The sequence below is a fragment of the Camelus ferus genome, chromosome 34 (assembly GCF_009834535.1).
Source record: "Camelus ferus isolate YT-003-E chromosome 34, BCGSAC_Cfer_1.0, whole genome shotgun sequence".
Taxonomy (NCBI): domain Eukaryota; kingdom Metazoa; phylum Chordata; class Mammalia; order Artiodactyla; family Camelidae; genus Camelus; species Camelus ferus.
In genome coordinates, this window is record NC_045729.1 from 12,842,838 (window position 1) to 12,858,115 (window position 15,278).

At 40.1% G+C, this 15,278-nt stretch overlaps 1 protein-coding gene across 1 annotated transcript in view; it reads left to right on the forward strand.

Annotated features, from left to right (window-relative positions):
• The window catches only part of GRIN2B (glutamate ionotropic receptor NMDA type subunit 2B), a 377,702-nt gene that overhangs the window by 106,198 nt on the left and 256,226 nt on the right, over window positions 1-15,278 (forward strand). Inside the window, exon 3 of the mRNA XM_032473100.1 lies at window positions 9,141-9,569. Within this exon, the coding sequence (XP_032328991.1) occupies window positions 9,159-9,569 (411 nt within the window). The 5' untranslated portion in view covers window positions 9,141-9,158. The remainder of the gene's footprint in view (window positions 1-9,140; window positions 9,570-15,278) is intronic.

The following is a 15,278-nucleotide window of genomic DNA, read 5'->3' on the forward strand; positions in this document are numbered from 1 at the left end:
TAATATTTTATGATTTTTGCAATTCTCTTGTATTGTTTTCATCGCTATTTCCTGCTTATCTGTTAGTACTTAGTTTGTTACTCTCCTGATATCCCAGGCAGAATTTGGTGGCTGGCCTCCTTTGGCGCACTGGGCATGCTGTTTTATAGCTCACCACGTTGTACCATAATTTTGTTTATTTATTTGTCTTGGACACTGGTCTAAAGGCTCCTTGTAGATTGGATTCCATCCAGTATTGAATCCCATCACCTAGCACATTCTCTGGCACATGGAAAGCATCTAATAAACATTTGTCAAATGAGTCAATCTTCACAGTTGTCCTGTGAAAGAACTTACTATCTCACGTTTTACAAACAAGGGGGCTGAGGGTCAAAGAGGTAAAGAAACTGGTCGAAGATCACACAGCAAGTTAAGAGTAAACGTAAAACTTGCTCTCGACTTCGAAATTTTGCTCTCCCCACCACGACGCATCACGGTTATTACTGCTATTGCAGAACAGGCTTGGCAGAGGGTTGCAGTGGCTTGGGATGTACTTAGGCAGTAGAGTAGAACACCTGGAGGACTCGAAAATAGTCTTTCTCAACATCCCAATTTTACATCTATTTTAGCACAGGCTGTTTATCTGCAGCTCAAAACACAAATGTTTTCTGGGTCGATGCGTATAGTTCTGGCGGTCCCTGCCCCATCCCTGGCTCACTGTTACCCTCCTAGTATTGTCCCTTGACCTCCCCTCCAGTTGAACTTTTCCTGCTGCCCTTTTCCCATGATTCTCTTTTTATCATCCATCACCCATTTTTACTACCCATCCCCCTTCTTAATAGTCAGTGACAAGCCAATAATTTTTATTAACACTTGAAAATGCTATTTTTTTGTTAAACCAATACATGCAATTGCCCTAATCTCCTGCCAAATGGTAATAATCAGAATCAGGTTTCAAAAGGTTTGGATTTCAGCAGGGCTGCTCACACTGTCCTTGGAGGCATATAAATTAATTATAATTAAGAACTAAGTGCAGATGTTAGAAGAGAAATTTTGAACAATTTTGGTGCCTGCTCTTGTAGAATATTAAAGAAAAAGAGAACGAGTGGCTGTTGCTGGTGAGAGTACAGATGATCACCTACATTTGGATTACAAATTTATATGAAAATACACACATATAAAGTGATTAATAATCCTTTATTAGTTATTTGTTCAACTCGTGTCAAGAACTTGGGTGACAGTAGAAGGGACACTTCTGCTTTGTGCATACAGCAGGAAAAAAAAAAAACAGGTCAGATAGAAAAGCCATGATTTAGCCACCGGAAGTGTTGTAGAACAAGGTGGTAGGTTATGGGGCAAGGCTCAGGTGGTAGATGTGCTTGGACTGAGTAAGAAGAAGGCTCTTATGTGGCAGAAGTCCTAGGAAAGCAAATTTCTGTGCCAAGGAATTCAGTGCCACATTAGCCCTTTGCAACGATGAGGCCACTTCTCACATGGTGATCTTTGGAAAGGCATCCTTACCTGCTTTATGTAGGAGGGCTGGATGGCTTATCTGCTGGGTCAGAGGTTTGGATAATTTTTACCTGTGTCTTTTCCCCTCTCCCCCATCTATCCTGCTCTTCCCTGATTGAACACTCTCCCAGAAGTGACTTAACTAAGGCTCTGTTTTCTTTGATTTTCTACTTACACTATTTGTTGTGGCTATGGTTTGTTGAAATGGATTTGGGATTAGCTCTGCACAGGAGTGTATTTGGATAAGTTAAATATACCCCAGCAGGACCAAAGGGTGCTGTTTATTGCCATGTCGGTTACTACATTAAAAATGGATTTGGCATGTTTATAGGATGTCCAAATAGACTTCTTTGTCGTCACTGGTTTCATAGGCACACAGTCTCAGTCCCCAAGCCCTAGACTACCAGAATTTCTCCTTGTTCCTTTTTGAAGAAAGAGCAGGAGCAAGGGAACTCAGAAGCTTTTCTAAGACTAATGGATGACGATAATTGTGTAAGAGGAGAATAACAATGTAGAGAGAAGTTTTAAGTTCTAAATCCACTAAAATTAGAGATAGGTGTTTTTTACATGTTATTTCTACAGATTTAGATGATGTTTAGATGTGTTTAGCAGACCCTAAATCCTAAATGCACTGGAGGATTGAAATTGGGTTCTTTAATGTCTTGAATATATAGATGGCATTGCGTTTCATTGCTAGAAACAGATATTTATATTGTACTTCAGAATGGCATTAGATAGTAGATGTTTGACATCTATTATACTTTCTGCTTCAGAAGATTAGTGAACACATTTATTGCCTCAGTTAAGCATTCTGACTCAAAAGCACCTCTTTGGTTCAACATTCACTCTGTTCCTATAAATTTGAATTGAGAAAGTACAACTTAAAACCCAAAATTGACTTGGAACTTAAAACTTTTAAAATAATATGTTAATTAAAATGTTTTATTTTGGATCTGTTCTGCAGAGTTAAGTTAATCATACTTCTCAGTTAATGGCACACTTTCATTACTGGTTCAGATAAGGATGTCTTATTTAATTAATTAGTTCTTTATGTACCTTTATTGTTCCATATACCTTTTAGAATAAGATAATAAAATTCCTTTTAAAATCCTGCTGTTTATTTTGATAGGAATTGCCTTGAAGTTGTAGATTAATTTGGGAGAAAATAGAACTCTCTAAAACATTATGTTATCCCATCCGTGAACGTGGTAAGTGATTGCATTGTTCAGGACTTCTTTCATATCCTTTAATAGAATTTCAGATTTTCTCTGTAGAGGTCTTGTGCATTCCTTGCTAATTCCTAAATAATTTTTAGTTGTTTTTGCTCTTACTGTATTATATTTATAATAACAATATATACATAATATTATACTATATTATTATATTTTCTAGTTGGTTAAAAGAGAGCTATTGATGGCTTCTAAGAGTATTATTTATCTAGCAATCTCATTCTCCCCATATTAATACTAATAGCTTTAAAATTCTGTTGGATTTCCTATGTAGATAACCACACTATCTTCATATAATGCTAGTTTTTTCTCTTTCCTTCCCATTCTTAAATCTTGTTTTCTTGACTTATTTTATTTACCAGAATCTCCAGTAGCAGTGACAGCACTAACCTCGGTTTTTTCTCAATGTCAAAAAATAACTGATTAAGAGTTTTTGGTATATATTCTTACCAAGTGAAGACTGATGTTCGCCTTCATTTCCTATTATCAAAGAGTTGAAAAATTATTCTGCCACTTATATCATAAATAGGTGTTTCCTTAATCAAATGTGTGATTTTTAAAAATTTTTTTGAGATGTTCATGTAAATATCTCTTTTGGTCCATTAATGTGGTGAATTATTTTGATTTTTATACTGAAATTAAGCTATCCTTGCATTCCTACTATAAGCCACAGTAGATTATTATTTAAAAAATTATTTATTAAAATATACTATTTGTTTTGGTTAGCTAATATTTTGTTCAGGTTTTTTTTTTTTTGCCTTTATAAGTGAAAGGAATCTATGATAATCTTTTCTTGTAGTATAATTATCTGGATTTAGAATTAAACTTTCCTTCTTTTTCTATTTTGTTCAACTTATATGAACAAGGCTCATTTCTTCCATGTGTACCTGTTTTACTTCCTTTTATTTGACAAAGATGGGGTTGGGTAGTTTTCAAAGGTTAGGATTAGGGCCTTTGATAACCATTTTATTTTCTTTAATTGTTATTATTATATTCAGATTTTCTCTATTCTTTTGAACTTCTTTTTGCTTTTTTATTTGATATTTATACATTAAATTTAAAAGCAACTAGCTTTCATGATATTCTTTTATTATTTTTACATTTCTGCACTGTATATGTTGTTATTTTCCCATTTTCATGTCAATTTTATTTGCATTTTCTCTATTGTTTCATTAATTGGTCTTGTCAGAACTTTGTCTATTGTGGTCTTTTAAAGGATCTACTTTTGGTTTTGTTTTTTCTTTTCTTTGCCTTCTGTTTCATTAATTTCTATCCTTTATTCACCTTCTTAAGGTTGACCCTTAATTGTTCAAAATGTGACAATGTAATTATAATTAATTATTTTTCATTTTCTTATTTTCTTATAAGTGAATTTAAAAGCATGGGTTTCTCTCTAAACTATTTTAGTTATGCTCTAGAAATTTTTATATTTAATATTTTCATTGTTATTCTGTTCAAAGGATTTTTCAGTTTCTGATATGATTTTTTCCTTAAACTTAGTGTTGTTTAATATTAAGTTTTTAAAAAGCTTTGGATATGTAATATTTTAGCTACCTTTCCATTTTTATTTGTAATTTAATAACATTATAGAAAAATGACGATTAGAATTTATTGAGGCACTTTGGTAGATTTAGTATTTTCCATGTACTTAAAAAGAATACATGTATTCTCTGTTGTATATGTATTGCTAGATATCTAAACTAATTCAAGTTTATTACCCATGCTTTTTATTTTTCATTCATGTCACTGTTTATATTTTGTCTGTTGGATTTATCTGTTACTCCCCAGGGTAATTTTAGTTACTGCTTCATACATGTTAAGCCTATATTTTTAGATTCATGTATATTCATGATTATGGTATCTTCTTGATACTAGTATGTGACATCTCTTATTGTCACTTTTGATGTTTCCACCTTTGAATTTTATCTTGATATTAAAATTTTGATAGACATTCTCACATTGCCTTTCAAAGAGGTTATACTCATTTATACTTCACTTGACTTATACTGTATGAGACTCCTTTCCCTCCCACATTCTTCTGTGTGACAGATTTTAAGGCCTATACATTCTAGCTTTCTGTCTTTATTGGTAGCTTGGGAAACTGGACTTGATGCATAGTTCTGGCACTTTTAATCTTAATTTTCTTCACTGCCTATCATATTCTAGTCACAGTCTCATTAATTGGGTCACTCCAAATAGCATCCTGACTCTATTAAGGATTGTGCTTGGAAAATTTGACTTAATCATCTATTAAATCACATTTTATCTTTCCTGTTGGAGTTGCCCCAGACTCAGTTTTCTCTGAGGACAAGATGGGCCCAGCTTCTTACTCAAATGTGTCTTCCCTTGGAGTCTGCTGTGGGCAAAGTGTAGACTGGTACCTGCTGGCGTTACCCTGCACCAGTTGCAGGCATGAACATAAGTGACTGTATTCTGCTTGCTTGCTTTAAATTGAAGGGCCACTCAGTTCAAGCTTCAAGGAGACAGAGGGCCAGGGGGTGAACAGCTGACTCTCTAATCTGCTGCTTTGTTGTTGATTCTGCTGGTGAACCCTCATGTCTGAATTTACAATGTGATCTGGGGGTGCTAAGCTCCACTGATTCCCGTCGCTGACCCTGGCCTGAATGACTCTTGAATTCTGCTACTCTTGACTGGGAAGCTGTCCTGAAGTTTGCTGCTACCCTAAGGCCATTATGTGACATCTTTTTTAGGGAGGTGGAGCCCTTAGGGAACTCGTGTCTCTTGCCCCCTGTGAGGTTCCTCTTACCATTCCTCTCACGCTCTGTCTGCCTTTCTCCCCCCACCTCCCACATGCTGACTTGGTGCTTTTATAAATAGCGAGGCTCCTTGAACAACTTCTGTAGAAGCTTAAAGGTAACATCCTTTGCATCTACAGAGCATTTTATATTCTTCAAAGCACTTCCATCTACATATTATCATTTGATCCTCACAAAAAACTCTTTCAGGTATTCAAGTTAGGTGTACCACCCGGATTTCACCGGTGAGGTAATAGAGACGTGATTAGGTGGCTTGCCCATCCTTAAGTGCTCAGTTAACGTGCAACAGGTGTCAGAACGCAGTTGTTTTAGGTTAATGAACTTATTTATTCAGTCATTCATTCACACACTCATATTTTACCAAGCAGAATGGAAAGAGCAAGGGTTTGGGGGACAAATTTTTGATTTGAAACTAGATGCCATCCCTTGTCGGCTGTGTGATCCTGGTCGTGCACTTAACGTCTTTCTCAGTTTCCTTGTTTGTGAAATTGGGGAGATTATGATTTATAATGTTTACATGTGACTTAACAACCCATGAAAATTACCTGGCAATGGTAGTATACGGCATATGGTAGGTTATAGGTAAATTGTTACTATAAATATGTAATATATAAAATAGGTTACTAGTATAGGTAAAAAATGGCCTAATACTGACAATTTTATAATGGTAGAAACTCAGTGGCTGCCATTTGTTGGGTCCTTTCCTGTTGTATCCCAGGCCCTGCTAGACTCCAGGAATGCAAAGACAAGTGAGGCAAGGCTTTCTTGTGTGTCTGCATCTTCTGCTAGACTGTGGTCCTGGAGGAGGAGCCTGTGTCTGTTGTATCCCCAACTCCAAGTGTCTGCTGGGTAGTAGGTGCTTAATAAAAGCTGACCTTACTGACAAGGTCCCTGCCCACCAGGAGATTACCAAGCAGTTAAGACAGGCAGGTGCATAATCACATATTATAATAAATTGTTCCAGGCGTTTAGATAGACACATCCAGGCTACGGTGAGAGCACAAGGGAAATGATGCTCAGTTCTGCCGGGGAAGGGGCAGTGCGATGGAGAGGAGGGGGCAGCGTTTCATAAAGCAGGTGTCTAAAGACTGGTCTGTTGGTGGAAGGGAGCAAAGCCAATTTGCTTATCTTGGACTACAAGCTTTCTCTTAATGCGCCCCCTCCTAAGGTGTGAAGTTGAGTTTATATTCACGGTGCTTCTCTGTTTGTCTCGCAGTCCCTCTGTTGCCGGTCTCTCCCGTAATGTATTGCTTTGTAAAGTGCTTTGTTGTATCCTGAGTATAAAAGAGACGCTCAGTAAAACCAGATTCTATTCTTTGAGTGTCACAACTAGCCATTGCATAACAAAGTGTAATATATTGTGTGAGAAGAAATACAGGAACCTAAGAGATATTTGAAAGAGAGCAAATAAAACATCAAAGTTGGGGAGTGTAGAGTGCATTAAAGTTAATAAACTGCCATGGCAGACTGGACCACTTTTCAGTGTGAAGGTATCTGCTTTAGTGACTTATGACTGTAGGATGAGAATCCCATTGGAATGAAGTTAGCTGCTAGTTTTGCCAAATTCTAAATCTTTTGGTTCTCCTTGAGAACCAGCCCTTGAAACTTAATATATTATTATTATTATTATTTTTCCAACAGTTCTTTGAGGTGGTAAACCCATCTGTCTTCCTCTGAGTATTCAGTACTGCTCAACTCTGTAGAAGGCTGCTTTGCTTTAAGCTCAGGGAGGAGGAATTCGCGCCCCAGGTGTCCTGCTAGACTGGGGACAGCTCGGTCAGCCTGGTCCCAGGGCTCACGTAGTCCATCCCGTTTGCACAGAGACTCAGAGATGAGGAGATTGGCAGGAGTAGACTTTGCTGAGGCGTGAACCACTGAGCTACTCGTCTTACTTGCAAGAGATGGACAAGGCCGTGGGTACAGGGCTCCTTCCTGGCAGAGTGGAAGGTTGACGGCAACAGCAAGGGTTCCAAAATGTTTTCTGCCAAGAACCGGATTGGATTTTGTGCTTCTTCAGCCACAGAATGTCCCCAGCATCTTATCCCAAATCATTAATGCTGTTTGCAGTCAGTCTGCTCAGCCCGACCACTTCCTAATCTTTCTTGGTTCAACACCCTCATTATTGTTTTCTTTTTGTTAGCTAAACTCTCAAAGTTTTCAGGTTCCTAATGTATTACCTTTTCTTTTTTTTTTTTTTTTAAATCCAAACAAGCAGGGAATACGAAGCAGCATTTTCATCCTTGATTATGCTCTCTCTCTTTGGAAAAGAATGAAAACCCCTGATTTTGGCTTTGGGTACAGTTTGTAGACTATTTCCTCGGAGTATAATGTACTGTGTGTATGCACTGGCATGCTGGTGTTATACCATCATTGCCTTGGGAACATTATGTAACTGTTTTGAGCTTCAGTTTCTCCACTTGAGAAATGGGGATAAGATGACTAATTTATAGGGTTTCTAGGAGGACTAAAGAGATTGCATAAGAGGAAATGCCTAATATGGTGCCCAGCACCTACCAGAGGTACAATAAATGATTATTTAACACAAATCAAAAAACAACCTAAGCAGGACCAGTTTAAGGGAAGCTCTTGGAGAATGGTGAGACATGAAAAGAGAAATGACCAAGCTCTGTAGAGAGCTGTGTCCTCAGTCTGGTGCACAATGTGACATTCAGGGGCACACGTGGCAGTAAAAATGCAGGAGTTGTAAAAGGTACAGAGTGGTGAATTGCATGCAAACATGAAGTCAGTCATTTCAGGAAAGTCACTGTGTCAGTAATTTAATAGCATTTGTCCAAATCACCATATTTTGATGCATAAACAGATGGGAATAAAACTATTCCTTGTGACACTTGGTGGTGTAAGAGCAACGTGATGTGATACAGTGGAATGCAAACTGGCCTAGAAGTCAGAGGAGGGGTTTCTGTTCCTTTCACTTAATGGGTTTGCGGTCTTGGACTTCTTAGCTTCTTTGAGCCTCAGCTTCAACATCCATAAAAATGGTAATAATAGTGTCTTTCTTATTTCCCCCCTGCCGGGTTATTGTAAGGATCAGTTGAGATGTTTTTGAAAGTACTGCCAACTTACAGGTTGTTTTTTGATTTAGTATTAAAAGTCAGTTGGGTTGCTGAAGAATTTTAGGCTTTTGCTTCTTTGAGATGAATACAAAGTGAAGGCAGCAAGAATAGGGAGCTGATATATCTGTAGCTTCCTGTGTCCAGCTGACCGGGACCCTGTTTTGTTTTAGCCTCTGCTGAGACCAAAGAACAGTTCAAAGATGGGTTGTGTACCTGGGGTCATGCAGCAACAGCCAGACCCCTTCTTGGAGACTCCTGTGTTTGTGCACTTGGCATAACTACCTGGACCACTTACATCCTCTTCCCCTTGTTGGTCTCGGTCTGTTTGCTGCTGATGGCTATAGCCATAGCATCTTTTGTTGTCTCAGGGATGTCTGATGTTTTTGAAAGTTTTTTTTTTCCCTCACTTTGCTGCACGAATATGAGATAAGAAACTAGGCTGGAAGATAGACGTTAAGTTTGATGATCAGTAAAAGGAGATAAGGTCTTGACTTGCAGTATCCATCCTCTTCCAAGATGGGTCATGTGGTGTGGATCGTAATGTAACCACTCTCTCTTTGTGTTTCCAGGGAGTCGACGAGTTGAAGATGAAGCCCAGAGCAGAGTGCTGTTCTCCCAAGTTCTGGTTGGTGCTGGCTGTCCTGGCCGTGTCAGGCAGCAGAGCTCGCTCTCAGAAGAGCCCTCCCAGCATCGGCATTGCTGTCATCCTTGTGGGCACTTCGGACGAGGTGGCCATCAAGGATGCCCACGAGAAAGATGATTTCCACCATCTCTCTGTGGTGCCCCGTGTGGAGCTGGTAGCCATGAACGAGACAGACCCAAAGAGCATCATCACCCGCATCTGTGATCTCATGTCTGACCGGAAGGTCCAGGGGGTGGTGTTTGCTGATGACACAGACCAGGAAGCCATCGCCCAGATTCTTGACTTTATTTCAGCCCAGACTCTCACCCCCATCCTGGGCATCCATGGGGGCTCCTCCATGATAATGGCAGACAAGGTAAGATGGGCAGCAGTGAGTAGATCCTGGTGGGGTGTGGCGTGTATTGAGAGCTAAGTGATGCATCTGTTTTAATGCAAAACTTGACTATGAAAGATGGAGGGTAACAGGATGCACTGAGTGGATAGACCAGGAACTAGTCTAATTGCTTGGAGATGAAAGGGAGGGAAAGATGCTGGTTTCTAGAAACTCTTTTAGTTTTGAACAGGTTTGTGTGTCTACTTGTTTGTAAACGGAGTCAATGAAAAGACTAGGAGATGTTGAAGCTCGTAACTATGTGATACATTTTCTTCAAATACATGTATGAATAGCTCCTTTAAAACTTTGCAAAAGGTGTGCTGAATTCTTCCTTGATAACGCGTGCTCTCCCCACACACCAGTTTTAAGAATATAAAAAGAAAAATCCCTCAAGGCAGGTTATTTCTCTCCTTGAAGATACAGACATCCTAGAGAAGTACTTCTTGCTAAGGTGTCCACGCTCAACACGCATCAATCTGCACATTTGAATGGATTTTAATCCATAGAACCAGTCGCAGCTGTTTCCCCCGGCTGAGCTTTGAAGGCAGTGGTTCTTAATCTTGATTGCACCCGGGAATTACCTGAATAGCTTTCCACACACCCAATGCCTGGGTCTCGCCCCTAGAGATTCTGACTGTTGGTCTGGGGTACAATCTGGGCTTCAGGATCTTTAGAAGTTCCCCCAGAGAATTCTAGTGTGCAGTTACAGCTGAGAACCACTGCTTTAAGGCTGTGAATAAATCCTAGTCTTTCCTGCATTAATATTAGATTAATTGTCTCATGACAAGGTAATTATCGTGTGACATTGATGCTTATTCTCTAACTGCAGAAATAGTGTTTTGTTTGTAGTTGTGTTTTGTTTTTACATTTTTCACTTCTTGGGTTGTTTTTCCTTGCTTTATACGATGATTATTGCTTATCATTAAGGTATAGCACTTCTCACACACAGATTGTCTTTGCAGTCATTCCTACCTGAGGATGATTCATTTCACAAGTGCGGTTTTTATTGTTCTGTATTGCTTTGGGTTTTAAATTGTTTCTCCTTTGCATTGTCATCTTATACTTTTTTGAATGTCACTCTCAAAACTACCTTCAGTTTTGTACTCAAAAGACATGCTGTGGGGTTAATGATGTTTGCAAACACCTCAAAACCTAGCTCAGACACCACAAGCGTGCTACTTGGCCAGTTGAGAACCACCACAGCGCAGGGCTGAACAGAGTAACATAACCTTGCGTGATCACTATCGCCATCTGTCGGCAGCAGGCAGAGATGACTAATGTGTTTTGGAGCTTCCTTCATTCCGTCTAGGAAAGGTCAAGTGGAAAGTGCTAAGTGGAGGAACTTTAGTAGCGTATGAGAAAGATATTGTCCCATTCAGATGGGTAAAGGCACAGGTAAAGATGTTAGAGAGAAAATGCTGCCACAAGGAAAGAGGGATAAACTTACACAGAATGGGAAATACAGATTGACTATGGCAAGACCTATTGAGTTTTTGCTTCAAATAGATTTTTTTTTAAGCATCATTGTCCTTAGCAAATTTTATTATATTTTAGCATATATGGTGTTTTGAGGGCACAATATGCCCTGAAAGAAAGCCAAGATGGATGAGCCAGAGTTTTGAATCATAAGTAAGTGCAAACTTACTTTGGGAGCAAGACAGGTGAAAATAATAGATTGATTGATTTAGCAGATACTGGCTATTGTGCAACCTATTATTTCAAATTCACCTCAGTATGAAAGGCTAGTGGCTAAACCAGTTGGTTGCTACTCTGTTGTGTCTCTTACAAATGCATAAGAACAATGTAATAATATGAAGAAGGATGCAGACCATGTGGAGAGACTGGGCTCTTTTGTTCACTGATGTACCCTAGGTGGTTTAGAGCGTTTACCATGTGCTGGGCACATACTGCTTTGCATGCATTATCTTATGTAATACTCTAACAGCCCAGTGAGCTAAATGGTATTATTTATCTCCACTTGACATAGGGAAGCTGAGGCTCAAGGGCTTAAATAACATATCCAAACTGCTGTAGCTGGTAAATGCATCCAGGACTTGAACGCTGGTTGCTGGCTGCACAGGCCACGTGCTCGATTGCCTCTCAAGACAATGGAGAGGCTGGTTGAGGTCTCACATCCCTTCCTCTCTCTACTTCCTCCTGTTAGACAGCACTGTGGTGGATGTGATAGGATGAAAAGTAATCCATCGCTTGATTCATAATGGCAATACTGGAGTCCGCCGGGAGGAGAGGAGTAATGAGAGAAGAAGTGGGATGGCGCTCAGGTGTAGCATAACTCCTTAGGGGGCCCATCGGCGGCCACTTCTCGGCCACTGACCGTAAAATGGAGGCTGGAAGCCAGTGAGGTGGATTCTTCTGGGTCATTGTACTGAGATCCCCCTCTGGCCTCTTTATCCTCTGCCCCCCGCCCACCACTGCAACCACACCCAAATGTCCCTTTTTATCTTTTTCTCTTCTCCATAAAAAAAAAAAAAAAAAAAAAAAAAAAAAAAAAAAAAAAAAGGAGCTGGGCAGTGATTTTTAGACATGCTCCTAAAATAGCCTACATAATATCTGACTGACTTCTGACCTGAAAAGACAAGATTCTAAAAGGTAGGTAGAAAGAGGAAAAAGAAAAAAAAAGAAGCAAGAAAAGAAGCAGGCCGGAGGTCCTAATGAGAGCTGAAGGCTCAGCCGAGGGGCGAGAGGCCTATGGGCAGCAGGACCACAGGGACCGGAAGGGTGGCAGCACTGAGATTCTGGGCAGCTGTGCAGAGGGACGTTCACAGGCTTACAGGATTGGCCTGAAAGCAAATAAAGAGCCATCAGATCTCAAGGAAATAAGCTTTGGGGACAAGTTTCAAAAATAAAACACCTCCAATTCTAAGGCCATTTTTTTTTTTGCTAGAAGTTTATTTTTAGTACCATGATCATATTTCACAAACATAGAATGGGGACGCAGAGTTTGACAACTCTGAATCAACTATGGGGCAATAGGACAACACATATGAAAGTGGAACTAATGCAGAAAAATCTAAGAAATACAGCTTTGCTGCGTTTAAGGTGTAGTCTTGAGGATACAGTCACCATCTGAAGGATGATGAATAAGGCTTACATGTTGCTTCCCGCTTCTAGGAAACAGATAATTTCTACTCTCTTCTAACTCAGTTGGTTTTTGTTTCAAATAAAACTCATTTATTAAGTGTCCTCGCGGAAGTGTGGTTTACAGGGATACATTTCCTGATTTAAGGAGTTTGTGATGGAAGAAAGCACAATTAGTTACAAAGATTTTTCAGCAAAAGCCGGGAGTCATTAGTTCAGCATCTGGTCAGATAGCCTGCGCGCCTGCGCTCACTTTTTTGCACAGCTAGTCAGTCAGTGCAAGCGCGGATCGCGCTCTGCTTTCCCACTGAGGCGCCTCGTTACCACTGCGGCCGAAAGAAGCGCAGGGGCGGCAGAGCTCCTCAAGGCTCGGACTGCAGAGTCAGAGCAGTGCTGACCGTCACTTCCCAGATGTGGGGATCTGGGCAACTGACCAACGACGTATTCTAAACCTTGGTATTCTTGTCTGTGTAATGGGGATAACAATATATCCATTACAGAGCTGTTGGAGATGAAATGAGATAACAAACAGCGAATGCTTCACTAAGTGTCCAACACAGCATTCAGTAGGGTAAGCTGAAGGTTGTATGGAGCAGTTTGAAGAAAGGGAGAGGCTTTATGATTCAGGAAAAGGATGGGAATTGAATAGAATCACAGCCAAGTACAGAGACACTTCTGAACTGGAGACCAACCAAGAAGGGAGCTCAGGAGAAACCCGGGGAAGGGCTCTGAAGTATGGGTGGAGCCACTAGGGACGTGTGGGTCTTGTGGGTCCTGCCCCACCAGGGAAGCCAAGGCTCCCTGGTGCAGCTGTGCCGGGGCCAAAAGGGGCACATTCAGTTAAGGAAAAACTCTGACAAGGAAGGAACTCCAGGCACTTGTAGCAGAAGACTGTTTAGAATAGTAAGAGAGACAATTTAAAAATGTATGAGGTGATTTTTGGCAGTTCCCCACCTGAGTATAAACAGTCTATTTTATTTTGCTTTGTTATAATTGCTTTTATTCTCCCTGAGGTCTGGGATTTAGGATGCCCATCTGAATCCAAATAATGAACCAAAGCTAGACATACTTTCATTTCTTTCCAAGAGGTTTCTCTGCTGATTTGCTGAAATCTTTCTTGGGTTTTCAGATTTTAGCTCAGAGAGGTTAAGTAACTAATCCAAGATATCGCAGCTTATGAACAATGGGACTGGGATTCAGATCCCAAAAGTATCTACTTTGAAGCCTTTCTATTCGTACAATTCTGCCCCACAAAGCACTGAACTAAGAATTCTAAGTCCTGAGTTTTAGTCTCCATCCTCAGAAGCTTTGGAAATTTAGGCAAACAAATCACTTCAGCTACATGATACTCAGTATCTAGTTTATAAGATTTAAATTTTGTTTTCTGCCTTATCCACTTTACAGCATTTTTGAAGATAAAGTGAAGTAAAACAGTCAGGAAAGTGCTGGGTGAACAGATACTTTAGGTGAAGGAATTAAAGAGTGGCGATAGGGAATGACAGTCGTTGACAGTGACAGTCATCTGTCACTAGCATTAGGACCAAGGAAAATGGCTCAGGCAGGTGGTAGGAAGGAACACAGAAAGTGGAAATTACAGCAGGATCAGGCAAAAGAACAGAAGATCCGATCTTTAATGCGGCAAGAATGGAAGAGAAGAGGCGTGCTGACTATAGCTGCAGGGCTCTGGAGGTGGATGGGTGGGCCAGAGTGGAGTACGGCAGCGAAGACCATGTGTCGTACCCTCATCTCGTTCCTCCCTAAAGGGCAGGTGAAAATATTCTTCCTCTGGCATCTGTTGCTATGATTCTCTCATTTCTAACTTGCTTGGTTAAGAATTAATGAATTTGAATAGCGCTGTCGTTTCCTGTGCAGAGAGCCACGTTTTGGAATCCAACTGTGGCCAGGAAGACGGCTCCTACTCTTCCTTGGTCCCATCTTCTTTAACCCTTCTCTTCCTAACCCTACCCCTCTCCCCCCACACACCTAATGGCAATATGTTTGGAGAGAGTCCTTGAGCCAGCGGTGGTGTGTGACACTGTAAATAGTCTAATTGCCTTCCATCTGCTCATGAGGGTTACAGAGCCAATGTAATCTTGAAACCGAGATGGCTGTGCTTTTCCTACCCCACTCCATGCTTCTCCCCTAATTTGGGGTGACTTAGTTTTCACTTGGCTTCTTAGTTGATTGTGATATGGCATTTCTTGGGACAGCATACTTTAACAGCAAACTGTGGTGTAATAACATTTTTTGGATGAACAGAGTTGAGATAAAGAGGTGGGAAAGGCAAGACAGGAACAAAGCTAATATAATATGCCAACGGTATGCCAGGCATCTTATTAATGAGGATTTTAATTCTTCTGCAGTCCTGTGAGATAAGTAATATTATTTCTTTTCATTTGATGGGGAAAATAAATCAGAGAGTTCATGTACTATGGCCAAAGTTACATAGCTAGAAAAACAGTGGGACTAGGATCTGAATCTTTTTTTTTTTTTTTTTTTTTTAAATCTTTTTGGTTGACTTTCAAATCCCTAGTCCATGCACTGAGGAAGTCAGAAAAAAAAAAAAAGAATAGAACCACCTGTCTGGGGGTT